At 40.4% G+C, this 19,763-nt stretch overlaps 1 protein-coding gene across 4 annotated transcripts in view; it reads left to right on the forward strand.

Moving 5' to 3' along the window:
• The first annotated feature begins 1 nt into the window (after position 1).
• Positions 2 to 19,763, forward strand: part of ATG2B (autophagy related 2B) — an 81,781-nt gene continuing 62,019 nt past the window's right edge. For all 4 annotated transcript variants that reach the window (XM_012791048.3, XM_076003743.1, XM_076003742.1 and 1 more), the window contains exons 1-2: positions 2 to 699; positions 18,115 to 18,277. In XM_012791048.3, the coding sequence (XP_012646502.2) occupies positions 538 to 699; positions 18,115 to 18,277 (325 nt within the window). In that variant the 5' untranslated portion in view covers positions 2 to 537. The remainder of the gene's footprint in view (positions 700 to 18,114; positions 18,278 to 19,763) is intronic.

Raw genomic sequence — 19,763 nt, forward strand, 5'->3', positions numbered from 1 at the left:
CCCGGCGCTTCTCCCCGCCTCCCTCGGCCCCCAGTGTGGCGTCACTTCCGGCGGCGCCAGGCCGCGCGCAGGGTGTCTGGTTCTCGCGAACGCGCCGGGAGCGTAGCGTCCCCAGAGTCGGGAGCGCGCCCCGCGGATGACAACAAGTTCGTCGCACGGCAGCGGTGGCGGTGTCTGCCTCTGCCTGAGCCTCTGCCTGAGCCCCTGCCGCCCCCCGTCGCGCTCCCTTGCACCCTCTCTCTGTGCCGACTAGGACCCCCTCGGACGCGCCGGGCCTCGGGCAACGGGGACCCCTCCGCGCCTCGACCCCGCCAGGCCTCGCGCGAGCGGCGCGGCGCGGGCGATGGGGTCGCCCTGAGGGACGCCTGCCGCTGAGCGGACATGGAGGGGACGCCCCGGGCTTAGGCCCCGCCGCGGCCTGGGGACACCGGCTGGGACCCGAGGCGCGGTCGCCGCGGCCTGGAGCCGGAGCCTCGGCCGCGAGGCCGGAGCCGCCGCCGCCCGCAGCTCTAGCCAGCCCAGCTGCCAGCCCCCACCATGCCGTGGCCGTTTTCGGAGTCTATCAAGAAGAGGGCCTGTCGGTACCTCCTGCAGAGGTACTTGGGCCACTTCCTGCAGGAGAAGCTGAGCCTGGAGCAGCTCAGCCTGGACCTGTACCAGGGCACCGGGTCCCTCGCCCAGGTCCCCTTGGACAAATGGGTAAGAGCTGCCGGCGGCGAGCCGGGCGACAGTCGCTCCCCTCCTCAGGGCGATTCGAACGCGTGCCATCCAAAACTGGTGATGTTGACCCCCTCCCCGGGGAGTGTTTGGATCCAAGGCAGGTGGCAGGGCACAGAGAAACGTGTTAGAGTGTTGTTTAATCTGTTGGTAGCGAGTTTGCTCCCTCAAATCACGTGTTCCAGAAACTTAACAGATGTAATAGAGTCTACATTATGGAAATAATTGAGTCACTGCTTCGGGGTCTATAGAAGGAGATGACAGTCCTGTCCCTTGCGATGTGAGGGGCCGCAGGGTTCTGTGGCATACAAACCCTATTTCATGTGATGACATTCCGGAAAGATTTAAGGATGCAGACGGCCTTTGGGATGTCAGAATCCCTGGTTAATTGTTTTGGGTTGGCTACCTGCACACCGCTTTTGCCTTTTCTCCATACCGCGTTTGCCATCTGGAAGAAAGTTAGGTGAAGGCCTCCTTGGCCGGTTGGTCCGCTTTTGCTTGATTATATGATTACAAGGGCAGTTCGTGTACCCAGCCTGTGGTTGTGTGGCACTAGTAGTGCTGTTTGGTTGTGCCTCTTTGCTTCACGTGACAGATCGTAAAAGCAGGTGTTGCAAAAGCGCTGAAGCTGCAATTTTCAGACATTTTAAAACCTGCTTTGTACTTGTTCAGCGTCTGTGAGTTGACTTGTTTGTCTTACAGGTGTTTCATGTGTATTTCAACTCACCACATGCAGTTGTACCTGCATGTGTGTATTCAATGTGTAGTATTTTTCTTCAAGTGATTCAGCCTTGGGTTTGACAAGAAGGGAGTGGCTTCTCCTATTTGCCCAGCCCCTACTTCCTTAGCCACAGAAAAGTTTAAATTATGATAACACCTTATTATGACTCTTAATTTGTACTAGAAAGTATGAATAAGTGTATAGTTTTATCACTAATTAGATGACTTAAACTAGGGAGAGTACACAAGATAGTGGAAAGACACAGTCTCTCACCAGGGTAGTCCAGGCTGCCACAATTAACCACATTATGTTGGACATAATAATTCACCTGATTTCAGTAAACAGTAATGGAATGTACACTTCATGCCAGGTACTTTATCAGGGTATTGTATTGCTGTAATTCTTACCAGAAGATAGGGATTCTGATGGATATTTTGAAATTCAGCAACCTATGATTCCATACTTTTGGTACAGTTATTAATAGATTATCTTGAAGGAGAAGGGTTGGGCATTTATTAAATGGCTTTGTGGGTGGAGGGACTTTTTAATGTTTTTAAATGACTTCATTAACTATAAGGTGGGCATTATTATGTCCATTTTACATATGGAGTTAAGTAATTTACCCCAAGTCACACATCTAGCAGTTGGTTAGTGAGAGTTCAAACCTATCTAATTCCCCAGGCTGTGCTTTCTTTACTACATCACATGGTCTCAGATCAAGAGAAAGGTAGTTAATGTTTATTGAGCATCTATTTATGTCAGGCACTATGCTAGGCCCTTTTATTTGTGTGGCAGTTTTATTTTATTTTTTAAATTTTTTTATTTTTTTGAGATAGAGTCTCACTTTGTTGCTCAGGCTAGAGTGAGTGCCATGGCGTCAGCCTAGCTCACAGCAACCTCAATCTCCTGGGCTCAAGCAATCCTACTGCCTCAGCCTCCCTAGTAGCTGGGACTACAGGCATGCGCCACCATGCCCGGCTAAGTTTTTCTATATATATATTTTTAGTTGGTCAATTAGTTTCTTTCTATTTATAGTAGAGACGTGGGGTCTCGCTCAGGCTGGTTTCGAACTCCTGACCTTCAGCAATCCACCCGCCTCGGCCTCCCAGAGTGCGAGGGTTACAGGCGTGAGCCACCGCGCCTGGCCTGTGTGGCAGTTTTATTTAGTACTCATGGGAAATCAAAGGTAGTGATATTTGAATTTTATAGTTTGACTTTAGTATTGTTGGCAAAATAATTTAGGACTAGACTTAATCTGAGGATTATGTTTTGTTCTCCTGGAGTGTAAACGTTTTGTCAACTAAAATGCTATTGTGAAAGCATCCAGTAAACATTTGCTGTTGCTGATTTGGTTGTTTATTTTAGTATGCTGTGTTGATTAGTAAGATAAGTGTTGATGTGACCCTTAGATATAATTATTCAAAGTTCTGATTCCAGATTCAGTTACTTTTGATAGTGATTTTAATGACTTTCATGATTGAAAAAAGATACCTACAATGGAAGAATTGCGTCATTGGCCATATTACTAATGTTTCAATTCTTAACTATCAGTTATGCCAAGGATTTTATTGAAATTGGTAAAGGCCTTCCTTTCTTCCCTGATCTTAATTAGTTATTCTGTTATTCTTGCTAATTAATTGGAAGATGTTGTGTACACACACATGTATGTAAAAACCGGGTTTAAAATCCAGTTTTTCAAACTCACTGTTCAGAAGACTGTAAGGTTTTTCGGTAGTGTCCAAAAGACAAGACAGACAGAGAGAGAAAGTGGGGCCAAACCACGTGGCTTTATTTATTGCTCCCAGATGACGTTCTGGGGCCCCAAGAGAGGGGGGGGGGTCCCAGAAGTCACCTCTGTTTGAAGGGGATGTGGCCTTTGGGCCAGGCTAGGGATTTTTGGCAGGAAGAGCTGGGGTGACCTTTGGTGGTCATTGAGAAATAGGAGGGGCTGGCGGTATTTTCGGAATCCAGGAGCCAAAACTTTCTTATTCAGGTGGACATCTGGGTGTGGTTCCTCTCTGCAGGGCCTGGCAGTTTTGTCCTTGGTGGGTCTGGTCTCATGAGCCTTTTCTTTTTTGATCTAGGGAGAGGAGGGGGCCCCGCCACCAGCCTTACAAAGACATTTAGATTGGTTGAAGTAATCTATGTTTTCACATCTTTTGTAACCTGTGTATATAATCACTTAAAAAATAGACGGTGTCTTTAATAGACATTTTCAGCAACAAAATTATGGAACAATGGAAACATTTCCAAACAGATAGTTTTAAAAAATACTCTCTCCATAGTACAAGTATCCTTGAAAAACAGTTGCTTTCTTTCTCATTATTAAAGTGTTATCTCTATTTTGAAAAGACAGATTAAATGTGTTTTTGTTTTTTGGAAAATATCTGCTAGGCAGTGTGCACTACTCTTAGTCATTTATCATAACATAAATGGTTGACATATTTGGAACTCTGTAAAAGGAAGTTGCTTTTCTTTAAATTCAACTCTTAAATACTTGGCTATAAAACAAGGAAACCAGACAGTTATTGCCATTTACTATTTCTTTACAAAGCTTCCACTGTTTAAAGGTCTGTTTATTATGTAGAATGTATGCAAAAGTAAATTTCAATGTGCTAAAATGGAACATCCAACTGAGGGCATTGCTTTTAATTTTTCTCCATTATGGAACTACAGTCTTCTCTTTGTACCAGTTTGATATAGACTGGCCTGAATAAGGTGCACATTTGTATATTAAATGTTAGTACAAGCTTCTAATTTAAAATTTGAAAATTTTAATATAGAATCTCTAATTTTCTTTTCATGTCCCTGTGAATCATCTGATATACTCTTGGATATATATACACCCCACTTTGGAGATCACTACCTTAAAAGGGGCTTGAAGTGGAAGGAGGAATGGAGGCAAGGGATTTGGAACTATTCCATAGTTGGAATGGGCTGTCTTAAAGTTTCATGAGTTCCTTGTCCCTAGAAGTGGTTGAAATTGCAAAATGTTCAAAGAAGGAAATTCTCTTTGGCTAGGAATTTGGATTTAATGAGTCACTCCTTTCTAGCTCTTTAAGACTGTGACTTTATTTTTATTTTTTAAATGGAATTTCTTTCATTAATTGATTCAATACATGTATTGAACTCTTAGCATATGCCACTGTGAGGGTGTCAATGGAAAAAAAGCCAAAGTCTGCAAAATAATTTTAAAGATATTTATTCTGAGCCAAATTTGAGGACCATGACCGGGAGCCACTGCCAAGAGGCCTTGGGCAAGTGGACTCCCTGTGGCTGGGTTATGGTTTGGTTTTTATACGTTTTAGAGACAAGGGTTATGGGTAAAGCCATCAATCAATGTGTGGGAGGCATACATTGGTTTGGCCCAAAAAGGAGGGCCATCTCGAGGGGCGAGGGGGCTTACAGGTTATAGGTGGGTTTAAAGATTCTTTAGATTGTAATTGGCTAAAGACATGAAGCTTTGTCTAAAGACCTGGAATGTTTTAACATAAACTGTTTACCAGACATAAGCCACCATTTGTTGCAAATTGAGGGCCTACAGGTTTGTCTTGCATACCATTAGGCCTGTTAATAGGTTACAAAGGAAGTCTCCAAGAAGGGAGGGGGGCATGATAAGGCATGTCTGACCTCCCTCCTCCCGGCAGGCAGCTTTGCCCTAGAATATTCCTTTGGCCACGAGGGGGTCCATTCAGTCAGCTGGTTGGGGTGGGTAAGCATTTTAGTTCACAAGGGGCTGGAGGTTATAGCAGTGAACTAAACAAATACTCTTTCCTCACAGGAGCTCAGTATGTCCAGGAAGGTAGACATTAACAATTTATTACACTGAGGCCTTTTAACTTTAATATATGTTTTTGATTGTTATTTATACTTTATTAGTATATATAATAAAATTGTCTTCAGTTCAAGAAACACTGATTACTAATTATTTGTCAAATGCTACATAGAGACTAGTGTATTACCTTCTTTTTTTTTTTTTGCTTATATGCATGAAACTCATTGATGATAAATAAAAGCAAAATGGCTTTAAACAGAAGAATAAAAATTCTAAGGGACCCTACAGTAGGGCATTTATTTGTTGAGTGGTTCACTTTAAGTATCAGTGAAACACATGGATATACTTCAAAGGACTAGTGAGGAAAATGTTGCCTGAGTAGATAATAGGGAATCAGTTTGGCCAAGTAGGTTGAGAATTTTGTCCTATATATATATTGTAGTAGACTTTGGATTTTCACAGAATGAATGAATTTCAAAGTACCTTATGCTACAGGATATAAGAGGTTTTGCCCAAGTGAATTTAAGGTTGTACATAAGTGTAAACTATTTAAACATCTTATACTTAGGGAAATTATTTTGTAACTTAGTGGTACAGTGTAAATTCTTGAACTGTTGATTCTTTCTAGAACTATTTTCTTAACATTTGCCACATTTTTTTCTTTTAGTATTACTTTTCAATGCTATAATAAAATTTTTGAACCATTATATTTAGAAATTTAAGGTAGCCACAAAATTATCATTTACTGAGTAGAGAATTCCATCAAATCCAGTTTGTCAGATGGTTATCTAATGTTGTCATCCCCATGTTGTAAAAGCTAAGCCATTGCCAATATATACTTTAAAACATTGATAGATTTTTAATTATTCGTTTTAGTATAAAACTAATATATGCGCATTATAAAAAATCAAACATTAAAGAAATGTATAAAATATGAAGTAACAGAGCTTAATCCCATCTCTTCCAGAGATAACAATACTATACAAAATTTCAGAGTTTTAATTGTGGAAATACTTGATACATGAAACAAGCTGTTCTGCATTTACCTTATATGATAGGTCATTTTTTTGTGTCAAATGTTCTAAGTTCAAAAAATTAATATGAAAAAATCTGAAACACACAGGTAGAGGGAAAAGGCTTGCATGATAGTAACTTGAGGCTGTAGGTTGGTGGTGAAATAGGAAATACCGGAGAAGGAGCAGGTTTGGCTCCAACCTTGGGGAGTAGAGAGGTGGGGGATGAGGAAGGAGGAATTTGAGATTGGATAGAGAATAAGTTTTATCCTATTGATTTTTAGGGGGCTTTGGAACATCCAGGTAGAGGAGGCAGTGGGAACCATGGGAGGATTGGAGTTGATAAAGATTTGGGAGCTATCACAGTATCAACACTGAATAAAACAGTGGAAAGAGATGGCACTACACAAAGTACATGGGTAGTACTAATATGTAGATTAGATTGAGAAGGAAAAAAAAGGCTGAAGATGAAACTCAGATGAACACCAAAATTTTAAGTGGTAAAGGATTAGAAAAAAGAGTGAGTGTGAAGTGTTACAAAAGCCAAGGAAAATGAGAATTTTGTAAAGGAGAGTGGTCATAGGAGCTAGAGATGAAAACTCAAGAAAGATGAGTACTAAACATTGTTCATTGCTGTTGTCAGTTTAATGGCAGTTAAGAGCAGTTTCAGAGGAGCTGAGAGTTAGAAGGCAGATAGTAGTTTGTGGTTTGAGCAAATAGCTACTTTGACAAAAGAAAGAAAATGTGTTTGATGACTAGAGGGGACATGGAATCAAGTTAGGGGGTTTACTGGCTTGCTTTTGAAGATAGTAGTGACCATTTATTAAGTACTATCCATCTCTATATACGGTTCTGACAGCTTTTATATACATTGTCTGACTCTAAGCAGGGTACTAACATTTTCTTTTTATATGAAGTTAAATAACTTACTCAAACTTGATATTAGTAAACAGTACAGCAAGATTTGAAACCTAAGTCTTTCTGATTCCTATATTCTTTTCATACATCACACTGCCTCAAAAGACTCAGGAAACCTAAGCTTCTCAAACAGCGCTGGGTTCACGTCAGAATTTACTAACATGCAGACTTCTGGTTCTTTCCCTACAGATTTTGGGTCTAGAAATTAAAGAATCTGCATTTTTAATAAGCATTCCAGGAGATTCTAATGGGTGTGGTGTTTGACTATATTTTGAAAAACACTAGTACTAAAGGGATGGGGAGTTTTTTCATTTAGTTTTAAAAGCTTGTTCTATAAGCCTAACCTCCAAGCCAGTACTACATTTTTGAAAACTATGATCACAGGATTTCGTTTAGCCTCCTACAAAAGCTTCAATTATGAAAATATATTTCTTTTCCTCTTTTTGTTTTGTTTCTGCAGTGATTAATTGAAGACCTTTTTTGCAAGTTACTTGATATTTCTCATCCTCAATTGCCATTGTAAAATAGGCATAAAATACCTAATTGAAAGGTCTATTATGAAGACTTAATGCAATAACATAGGTATAAAATAGTATGGTTTGTGTCCTGTGTATAGTAGGTGCTAGTTAAATGTTAATCTAAATCAGCTCTTGAAAATTTTTATGCTCTGTTTAATCTCTATTTGAATTCTGATACCTTGGTTTAAACTATCAAGGAATTCTTTTCTTAATCATATGGAATGACATATTAAAAAGGAACATATAATTTAATGCTTGCTATTCTTCATATTATCAAACATGCCTTGAATTCTAATAGAGCTCATCATTGTACTAGGTAGGCACTGTAAAACATAAAGAACAATGGCCAACATTTAAAAAGTATTGATTTGGTACCAAGCACTATGTTGGTAGCTTTATGTGTATTATCTCATTTATGGTCATAGTAACCTTATGAAATAGGTACTACTCCTATTTTATGGATGGGGAAATTGAGACTTGGAGGTTCAGAACTTGTTCAAAGCCACTAAGCTAGTAATTGACTGAGCTAGGACCTGAACCCTATGCTGTGTCTTAAAGAAGTAGTCTTAAAACATGTTTGCTCAGTTATCTCTTAAATTTTCCTTTTAAAAAACTTCATTTTCCTTGTATATTTTTAAACTGACTTTTTTTATTTTTTTATTTTTATTTTTATTTTTTCGGCATATTATGGGGGTACAGATTTTAAGGTTTCAATAAATGCCCATTTCCCCCCCTCCCCCAACAAGTCTGAGTCTCCAGCATGACCATCTCACAGATGGTGCACATCTCACTCATTATATATGTATATACCCGCCCCCCTCCCCCCTGCCCAATACCCTATTACTGCAGTACCTATGTGACCACTTAGGTGCTGTTCAGTTAATACCAATTTGCTGGTGAGTATATGTGGTGCTTGTTTTTCCATTCTTGGGAAACTTCACTTAATAGTATGGGTTCCAGCTCTAACCAGGACAATATGAGATGTGCTATATCACCATTGTTTCTTAGAGCCGAATAGTACTCCATAGTATACATATACCACATTTTATTAATCTATTCTTGGATTGATGGGCACTTGGGCTGTTTCCACAGCCTTGCAATTATGAATTGTGCTGCTATAAACATTTGAGTGCAGGTGTCTTTTTTGTAGAGTGTCATTGGATCTTTTGGGTAGATGCCCAGCAATGGGATTGCTGGATCAAATGGTAGATTCACTTGTATGGCTTTAAGGTATCTCCATATTGCTTTCCACAGAGGTTGAACTAATTTGAAGTCCCAGCAGCAGTGTAGGAGTATAGAATTTTTTTATTTCCATCTTGATTTCTTCATTTATGAAGTAATCATTTAGTAGGAGGTTGTTTAATTTCCACATTTTTGTGTAGAAATGTGAGTTTCTGTTAGGGTTGATTTCTACTTTTATTCCACTGAGATCTGAGAAGGTACATGGTATGATTTCTATTTTTTTAAATTTCTTGAGATTTACTTTGTGTAAATCTCTAGGATATGGTCAATCTTAGAGAATGTTCCGTGAGCTGATGAGAAGAACGTATATTCAGTGGATTTTGGGTAGAATGTCCTGTAGATGTCAGTCAGACCCAGTTGTTCCAGGATTTTGTTTAAGTCCATTATTTCTTTATTAATTTTCTGTTTGGAGGATCTGTCTTGTGCCGTCAGTAGGGTGTTGAAATCTCCTGTGATTATGGAGTTGCTATTAATCCTTTTGCTTAGATCCAGTAAGGTTTGCTTTATGAAACTGGGTGCACCTAAGTTGGGTGCATATATATTTAAAATTGTTATCTCTTCTTGTTGAAGTGTGCCCTTCACCATTATATAATGACCCTCTTTGTCTTTCACTACTTTTGTTAGTTTAAAAACTAAATCGTCTGAAATTAGAACTGCCACGCCAGCCTTCTTTTGGCTTCTATTTGCTTGGAATATTGATCTCCACCCTTTTTTTTTTTTTTTTTTTTTTTTTTGAGACAGAGTCTCACTTTGTTGCCCAGGCTAGAGTGAGTGCCGTGGCGTCAGCCTGGCTCAAAGCAACCTCAATCTCCGGGGCTCAGCGATCCTACTGCCTCAGCCTCCCGAGTAGCTGGGACTACAGGCATGAGCCACCATGCCCGGCTAATTTTTTGTATATATTTTTAGTTGGTCAATTAATTTATTTCTATTTTTGGTAGAGACGGGGTCTCGCTCAGGCTGGTTTCGAACTCCTGACCTTGAGCAATCCGCCCGCCTCGGCCTCCCAGAGAGCTAGGATTACAGGCGTGAGCCACCGCGCCCGGCGATCTCCACCCTTTTATTTTTAGTCTATATGCGTCCTTGCAGGTTAGATGTGTTTCCTGAAGACAGCATATACTTGGCCTGTATTTTCTTATCCATTCAGCCAGCCTATGTCTCTTGAGTGGAGAGTTTAAGCCATTCACATTTATTGAGAGAACTGATAGGTAAGGTAGATTACTGTTCATTCTGTTGGGTTGGATGTTGTTGCTTTGATTTCTCTCTTGAGCCATTGTATTATCTGGCCTTTAATCTTTGGGTTTTGGTGTTTTTATATTTGTGAGTTTTTATTATGTTTTTCCGTGCGTAGCACTGTTTTGAGTACTTCTTGTAGGGCTGGTCTTGGTGAATTCTCTGAGACTTTGCTTATCTGAGAATGTCTTTATTTCTCCTTCATATATGAAGCTTAGTTTTGCAGGGAAGAAGATTCTAGGCTGGGCATTGTTTTGTTTCAGAAGAGTGAGAATGGGGCCCCAATCTCTCCTTGCTTGTAAAGTCTCATTAGAGAAGTCTGGTGTTATTCGAATTGGCTTTCCCTTGTATGTCACTTGCTTCTTTCATCTTACAGCTCTTAGAAGGGCCTCTTTAGTTGATACTTTGGTCAGTCTGATGACTGCATGTCGTGACATCTTCCTGTTTGCATTGAATCTCCCAGGGGTCCTCTGAGCTTCTTTAACTTGTATATTGAGATTTTGAGCAAGGCCTGGGAAATTTTCCTCTATTATATCTTCAAATAGCTTGTCCAACCCTTGGGTGTTGTCTTCTTCCCCTTCTGGTAACCCGATGACCCTCACATTAGGTTTCTTCACATAATCCCACATCTCTTGTAGGCTTTGCTCTTTTCTCTTGTTTCTCTGCTCTATCTCTGTGATGGTTTTATTTAGTTGGAGGGTATTATCTTCAAGCTCTGAGATTCTTTCTTCTGTTTGATCTACCCTGTTCTTGAGACTTTCCACTGTATTTTGTAGTTCCCTGAATTGATTCTTCATTTCCAGGAGTTCGGTTAAACTTTTCTTCATTGTGTCCATTTCTTTTTCCAGATCCTGGAGGCTTTTTGTGGTTTCTTTGTGTTGGTTATTGAGTTGTTGTTGCAGCTCGGTGAGTGTTCTTATGATCCAGATACGGAATTCCTCTTCTGTCATTTTGGTTGCCTGATTTGGGTTGGTGTCCGTTTCTAGGGGGCTGGTGCTCCTCTTTGGGGGTGTGTTTTCCGTTTGGTTCTTTATATTTCCTGAGTTGCTTCGCTGATTTCTTCCCATGTCGATCAGTTGTTGTTTCTTTCCTTTAGGTTTTTGTTTGGATAATCACATACCTTGTTTAGTTTCTGAGCCGTTAGGTGGTGTCTGTGGGTGAGATTCGACCACTCCCTGTATAATGAGTCAGTGGGTGCCATGATAAGGCTGTGCAGGATGCCGTCCCTGTCAGTAGGTGGCGCTTGCTTGGAGGAACAGGCTATGCTGTTGTTTTTGTGTCCTGTTATCAGCTCTTGTTCTGGGCGGAGCTGGGTTGGGTAAGCCTGCCCTCAGGCACCACCAATGCCGTTAGCAGGGGTCAAAGTTCTGTTCTCTGCTTCCAGGAAAAGCTGTCAGGGCAGGGCTGGAATGGTCCCACTCAGCCAGAAAGTCTGCTTGTGGGGGTGGGGCTGTCTGAGACCCGCAGTCTGGAGCGGGCCTCGCTTCTTTCCACCCTCCCCAACTCTGCAGCTACTCCTGGGCCTCTGCCAGCAGGCCAGACCACACGTCACCAGGCCTCCCCGGATTGTGATGCCTGCGGGGAGGTTCCCTGTGCTGGGCGCACGGCCTCCCTTTGGTGGGAGGGTTGCCCTCTAGGATGCTGATCTGCCCCTGGAGGCACACACACCTCCGCAGGCTGTTCACAAATATCCCTTCTGTGCCCCGGGCAATGCTAGACCTCAGTGCATGGGATCTGGTCTGCAGGTCCGACCTCTGGGTCCCAGAGTTCAAACTGTATCCCCACCAGGGAGAGGAGTTCCGGTCCCAATTCACCCACAGGGAGCCCAAGCTGTGTCTGTGTCTCTCAGCCTCTGAGTCAGCACCGTTCTCCTGGGAACACCATGCCAGCAGCACCTGGGAGGGCTGGCGGGTAGGGAGCTCACAGTCTGAGTTCCCCTTAGTCAGCTGTAGGGTCCCAAAAGGGAAGGTCCTGTTCCCTGGAGGTGCCTCCGGCTGGTGGCTGTATTATCTCTCTGGGCAGCTGCAGGTAGGGTCGTCGGAGGGGAGAAGGAGGCAATATGGCGCCTGCCGCGCGGCTCGGGTCTGTGCACACGGAGGTGCACAGGGATTTGGGAGTCTGGTGCCGTCTCCGCTACAGGCTCACCGATAGCTGGCGGCGGCTGTTTCTGCGCTGGTGTCCGCAGGTCTCTCCACCCGCTGGGGAGCCCACCAGCAGTCCCAAATGCAGTGGAGGGGAAAGGTGATTTATCCACCTACCCTTCCCGCTGGTCTCCGGGCTGCTCCGGGGGTCTCAGCTTCCAGTTCTGCTCTGAAGCCTCCTTCGTGGAGTCTCCCGGGGTCTCAGGTACCCCTCCTTCCGGCCCTCATCTGCTGTATGCTCGCCTTCTTGCTTCTTTTTTCTAATTTCTGCTAGAATCTGTCTTTTCTGCAGAGACACTCTTTCTGGCGGTGTTTCTTGTCCGCCATCTTGATCCTCCTCCCCTAAACTGACTTTTTTTTAAAGTATAAGTTTAAATAGTTGTAGAGGATGACTTTTGTTGTGTTGTAAATATTGATATAAAAAATTGGTAAGCTCTTTATATGTCAGAAAGTAATAAAAAATGTTAAATAAAAGTATAAAATGTTTAATTTATTTAAAAAAAAATTGGAAGGCTGAGGTGATGAGGTGAGAGGATTGCTTGAGCCCAGGAGTCCGAGGTTATAGTGAGCTATCTATGATTGTGGCAGTGTACTCCAGCCTGAGCAACAGAGCGAGGCACCTTGTCTTTAAAAAATACCCACTATTCTCCATTTAAAAATGCTTGAACAAGCTCTTCATTAATAGTTGGCAACTTAACATTGTATCTTTTCCCATTGAACTCCTATGTCCACTCTACTTCCTCTGCAAAATTTTATTGTAATTTATGTTTTATGCTTAAGTCCATTATTGTTTACACCTCATTTCTCTATAATAAAAACATGTATATAAATTGATATTGATCATTTTAAACATTTTCCTATTGCCATTAGGCTTTCTTTTGCATTAAGTGAATATATATATGTATATATATATATATATTTTTTTTTTTGAGAGTCCCGCTTTATTGCGCAGGCTAGAGTGAGTGCCATGGCGTCAGCCTAGCTCACAGCAACCTCAAACTCCTGGACTCAAGCAATCCTACTGCCTCAGCCTCCCAGGTAGCTGGGACTACAGGCATGCACCACCATGCCTGGCTAATTTTTTATATATATATTTTTAGTTGGCCAATTAATTTCTTTCTATTTATAGTAGAGACGGGTTCTCGCTTTTGCTCAGGCTGGTTTCGAACTCCTGACCTTGGCCCACCTTGGCCTCCCAGAGTGCTAGGATTGCTCACAGGCGTGAGCCACCATGCCTGGCTGTGAATATTTTTTAGTATAACATTTCCGTTCCTTTCCTAGTTCAGTATTTTTTTAAGTTATTTTCTTTTTTTTTTTTTCATTTTATTATTTATTTATTTGAGACAGGCTGTTACTCCGTTGCCCTGAATAGAATGCTGTGGCATCAGCCTAGCGTGCAGCAACCTCAAAACTCCTGGGTGCTCGAGGATCCTCCTCCCTCAGCCTCCCAAGTAGCTGGGACTATAGGTGCATGCCTCAACACCTGGCTAATTTTTATATTTTTAGTATAGACAGGGGTCTCATTCTTGCTCAGGCTGGTCTCGAACTCCTGAGCTCAAGTAATCTTTCCACTTTGGCCTCCCAGGACGCTAGGATTATAGTCCTGAGGCAGGTGCCTGGCCTTAAGTTATTTCCTTCCTTCCTTCCTTCCTTCCTTCCTTCCTTCCTTCCTTCCTTCCTTCCTTCCTTCCTTCCTTCCTTCCTTCCTTCCTTCCTTCCTTCCTTCCTCCCTCCCTCCCTCCCTCCCTCCCTCCCTCCCTCTCCTTCTTTCTTTCCTTCCTTCCTTCCTTCTTTTTTTTTTTTTTTGGACACAGAGTCTCACTTTGTTGCCCAAGCTAGAGTGCTGTGGCGTCAGCCTAGCTCACAGCAACCTCAAACTCCTGGGCTCAAGCAATCCTACTGCCTCAGCCTCCCAGGTAGCTGGGACTACAGACACTCGCCACCATGCCCAGCTAATTTTTTCTGTATATTTTTAGTTGGCCAATTAATTTCTTTCTATTTTTAGTAGAGACAGGGTCTCTCCCTTGTTCAGGCTGGTTTCGAACTCCTGACCTTGAGCAATCAGCCTGCCTTTGCCTCCCAGAGTGCTAGGATTATAGTTGTGAGCCATCGTGCCCAGCCAAGTTATTTTCTTAATGGTTGCTCTACGGCGCACCATATTTACCTAATCAGTACAGTCATGCTACTGCTGAACAAAGGGGATACATTCTTAGAAATGCTTCATTATGCCATTTAGCTGTAAGAACATCATAGAGTGCACTTATTCAAACTTAGATGATATAGCCTACGGTACTCCTAGGCTATACAGTTGTACAGCAAATTACTGTACTGAATACTGTAGGCAATTATTACACAATGGTATTTATGTATCTAAACATAGAAAAGGTAGAGTAAAAATATATTAAAGATTTAAAAAGTTACATACCTGTATAGGGCACTTATCATGAATGTAGGTTATAGGACTGGAAGTTGCTCTGGGTGAGTCAGTTAGTTAGCAGTGAATGAATGTGAAGGTCTAGGACCTTACTGTATACTATTGTAGACTTTATAAACTATATACTTAGGCTGTACTACATTTATAAAAAATATTTTTCTTCCATAATAAATCTTATTTACTGTAACTTAAAATTTATAAATGTTTACATTTTAAAAACTTTTATTCTTTTGTAATAGAGTACTAAGTATAGCTTACAGCACACTGTACAGCTGTACATAAATATTTTCTTTATATCCTTATTCTATAAACTTTCTTCTATTTTTAAAATCTTTAATTTTTTACATTTTAAGGTGTTTTTTTTGTGTGTGAAAACCTGAGACACACACACACACACACACACACACACACACACACACACACACACACACACACACATTAGCCTAGGCCTGCCTGCACAGGGTCAGGATCATCAATCACTGTCTTCCACCATCACATCTTGTCCCACTGTAAGGTCTTTAGGGGCAGTAACACGCAGGAACTGTTATCTCCTATGCTGTCAGTGGCTTCTTCTGGATACTTCCTGAAGGACTTGCCTGGGCTGTTTTACAGTTAACTTCTTTTAATATAAGTAGAAGGAGTACACTCTAAAATAATGATGAAAGTATAGTAAATACATAAATCAGTAACATTTATTATCATCAAGTATTATGTACTGTAAATAATTGTATGTGCTATACTTTTATTTGACTGGCAGTGCAGTAGGTTTGTTTATACCACCATCACCACAAACAGTAATTTGTTGTGCTAAGAGATCATGATGGCTACAATGTCACTAGATGATAGTGGAGCTGATGATTTTTCAGCTCCATTATAATCTTATAGTACCACTGTCCTATAGGTGGTCTGTCATTGACCAAATATTGTTATATGGCATTTGACTGTATCTCCTTCAGATAATCTTTAGAGTTTAAGTGTTAAGATTTTCCCTCTGGGTTGTTTTGTAATTACAATTATTGTAAGTGCGCAGTTGATCTAAACAATATAAACCTACATTTTGATAATTAAATATAAAAATTTTATTGGAAATACATTTCTTTTTTTTTCTTTTTTTTCTTTTGGCATATTATGGGGGTACAGATTTTAAGGTTTCAATAAATGTCCTTTGCCCCCCTCCTCCCGAAATACATTTCTTAACAATATGGATGGGTTGTGTTTCCCTCCTCCCTAATTAGTTAATGCATCCGTAGGTGAATATACTTACAGCTAGAATTCAACAGGGCTCAGCATAAATTTTATTCTAAATTTTGAAAATAGATACAAGCTTGAGAAATACTGATGTCATAAATAAGTAGATGAGAATTGAGGGATTTTGCAGTAGCAGTATCACTTAGTTCTTTGAATTTCTTTGAGTGTCATGCCTCCCAAAATGTGTAAGATAGGGAAAGAACAGAAAATGTACTACTGGTCCTGTCTGGAAGTTTATATACCTTAGACACTACAATAAGAGAGGATTTAGGAAAGGAGAAACATACAGCTTTTTTGGCTAAGTGGGAGAAGGAAGAATGTACGAAGGACTGTGAGATACAGGAGACCCTATGTGATGCCACCATTGTACATGCTCTTCTCGGTCAATTTTAGGAAAGAATTATTTGGAGCTAAAGAATTATTTGGAGCTTAAGGATGTTTATACCTTAAAACTGCTGATGCCCATGTACTCCTTGGAAAGTCTTTAGGATTACACAAAACCCAACTTGAAAGCCTTTTAATAAACTAGTGATCAAAAATAAGTGCTGAGCCAATCCAAATCTCACTTTAACATTAGGGTGTAGACAAAGAAATATAATACTCTCCTATGCAACATAGCATGCAGGATGTACCTTACATATAAGCTGGCATTGAATAAATATTTGTTATTTTAATTTAAAAAGTACAGTTGTAAAAAATTTGCATTGAATTGTTCTGCTAATTGCATTTGCATTCATTCATCTTGTTTCTGTTACAGTCTTGTTTGCACTGCCACACCACTGAAATTGCTTTCAGTGGGATCACTAAGGCTTTAATATCACTGAATCCAGTGGACATTTAAAAATCTTTGGGTTCTTGTTAGCTTTTGTTGCAATTAACCACCCAGAAAAGCACATATTGTCTTTCCACAGTTTTCTGGGACATGAAGTTCTTTTGATTTTCCTTCTATCTCAGCTTGTTCTTTTTTTTGTAGTTTTGTTTGCAGGGTCCTCTTTCTTAACCCATTTCTTAAATGTTAGTGTTTCTTAGAGTTCTGTCTTAGGCCTCCTATCATTTTATCCTATGTAAGTTCCCAAAGGCATCTCTCCTCACCCTGTGGCTTCAGTTACCCTCTAAGGTTATAATGCCCATCTGCATCTCCAGCCCAGATGGCTCTCCTGTGCTCTAGACCAGAAAATGTAGCTATGTCCTTGACACCTCCACCTAGATGTCTCCTTAAATGTGCTTTGGAATTTAACTCCTCGTCTTCCCCCTAATCTGCTTCCCTAGGTTTCTGTGTCTCAGTAAGTGGGACCTCTATCTAAGCAGTTGCCCATGCCGTCATCCTGAGTGTCATTCTTAATTCCTGCTTTTTACACCTCATCATGCCGATTAATTCTCATACTTCCTAAATACATTACAAAATTCCATCCACTTCTAACTGTCCTCAGCGTTGCTGTTGCTGAACCAATTTTTCTAGCTTCTGCTACTCATAACAGTCTTTCCGCCTGTGTTTTGCTTTGCTTCAATTCATGCTGTACATGGCAGCAAGAGGATCCACTGAAAGTTTGAATCCTATCATGGCATCCTTGCTTAAATCCTTCAATGGCTTCAGGTTGCCCTTGAGATAAATTTCAGACTCTTTAACATATATTACAAGGCTCTTTGGATCATTCTCTCCCTTATCTTTGGCTCTTTGCCCTGGCACGCTAAAGCTTAAAGGAACTTTTTTCCCTCCCAAATACTCTGTGTAGCAGGTTTGTGCACTTGTACTTCTTTGACTTCTGCTTTCTTTGAATCCTTTCACGTGCTATTGTCTATGCCTGGACCACTTTACTTGGTTAACTCCTTCTCAGTCTTCTGATCACAGTTTAAAATTGTACTCCCTCAGGTGGCCTGCCTTGAATCTCCAGGATAGGTTCTGTTATGTACTCAGATGGCACAGTGTATGTCCTCTGTCATACAACTCATCGCACTTTAATTACGCATCTCTTTCATGGCATATTATCTTATAAGCTTAGTGATGACTAGGAGTCATCTTTATCTTGGCCTCTGCTTTTTTTTTTTTTTTTTTTTTTATCTCTAGTGCCTGACATGTGTGGGCATATTTGACATCTTTAAGTTAACAATTTTGTGTTCTTGTGATTTCAAAATTAACTTGGTTTTTCTTCTCTTTAGTGTCTCAATGAAATCCTGGAGTCAGCAGATGCACCTTTAGAAGTCACTGAAGGATTCATTCAGTCTATTTCTTTGTCAGTTCCATGGGGCTCCTTGCTACAGGATAATTGTGCACTGGAAGTGAAGGGGTTAGAAATGGTCTTTCGACCAAGGCCTCGCCTAGGTATGTGTGTTATATATTTCTGTTCTATTTGTTTCTATTTTTATCCTTTAGAGATTAGAAAAGTAACCTTATTGTGTTAAATTCAGTGTTTGATTCATTAGTTTGTAAGATTTTCAGTTGATAAAACAGTAGGACTTGGCTCTATATAGGGTATAATAATATCTTTAGAGTTGCTTGTTCCCCAATTTATTCATAGAAACTTTAGTAAAAGAGATGATTTGGTTTATGTAATTATTTGTTACCAATAATGTACAGTGATTTGTGTTTTCAAGATTTGTGTTTTAAAGATTAAAGTATTGTGTCAGAAAGCGAAAAAGGGTGCTCAAAGATTGATGGAGAAATGTTAAAAGGACACAGAATTGGCCAAATCTGGGACAACTTGAGTATTAAAAAGAATAATGACAATAATGGATTATAATACATTAAATAAAAAGAAATCCCTAAGTACACACTGACACAAATAAAAATGTGAGGTGGACAGGGAGAAGGACTGCTTTTCCTTATAGTATAATACCTACTTATAAATGTAGAAAAGATGATAGAATTGATAAATCTAGATGAGGGGTATATTGGTATGAAATGATAGAATTATAATCCCAAGTGCTGCCTAAACCACTAGAGTTTAATTTATGCTTAGTAGAATTACCGTGACCTATACTTTGAAAATTGATAATACATGCATGGGAATCCTTTCTAATAATCTGGTATTTGATTTTTAAGAATATTCTATATTTTAACCATGATGAGTAGATATAATACTTCCTTATAGAAAGTCACACTTTTAAATATTTTTCCCTTTTAAAATATCCCATTAGAAGAGTTTTTCAATTCCATTTTGGAAGGCAATGATTCTAGTAATCTCTGTCAATTGTTTTGAATAAGGAGGTGTGGTAGAATTTTCTCATGAGGAAAAATCTGGAAATGATTTTTCATAGTTCATGTGTTTCATCTTCCAAGGATGCTCTTCTATTTTATCTACATTTATACTAATTTCCAAAGCCCAGATCATCTGGTATATCTGCTAGATTTCTTGTTAATTCGCTCAGCTAGAAGAATTAACCTCTTATCTTAGCTTTCACAATGGTAAGAAAGCTCAGTAGTTGCCTACTAATTCTTCTTAATCATATCTTACTTCTACCACTATATTGTAGGTTCTCTGAGGGCAGAATTCATAATTATTTTTCTGTGTGTGTGTGTGTGTGTGTGTGTGTGTAAATTAGCCGGGTATGGTGGCACACACCTGTAGTCCCAGCTACTCAATAGGCTGAGGCAGGAGGATCGCCTGAGCCCAGGAGTTTGAGGTTGCTGTGAGCTAGACTGATGCCACGGCACTCTAGCTGGGGCAACAGAGTGAGACTCTGTCTCCAAAAAAAAAAATTGTTGAATGAATACATGAATTAATATTTGGTAAAAATGTAACGTCGTGAGAACACATGTATCCGGACTTTTTTCTGTGATTTGTTTTTTTTTCCTTCTCAATTATAAG

This window comes from Microcebus murinus, chromosome 6, assembly GCF_040939455.1.
Source record: "Microcebus murinus isolate Inina chromosome 6, M.murinus_Inina_mat1.0, whole genome shotgun sequence".
NCBI lineage: Eukaryota > Metazoa > Chordata > Mammalia > Primates > Cheirogaleidae > Microcebus > Microcebus murinus.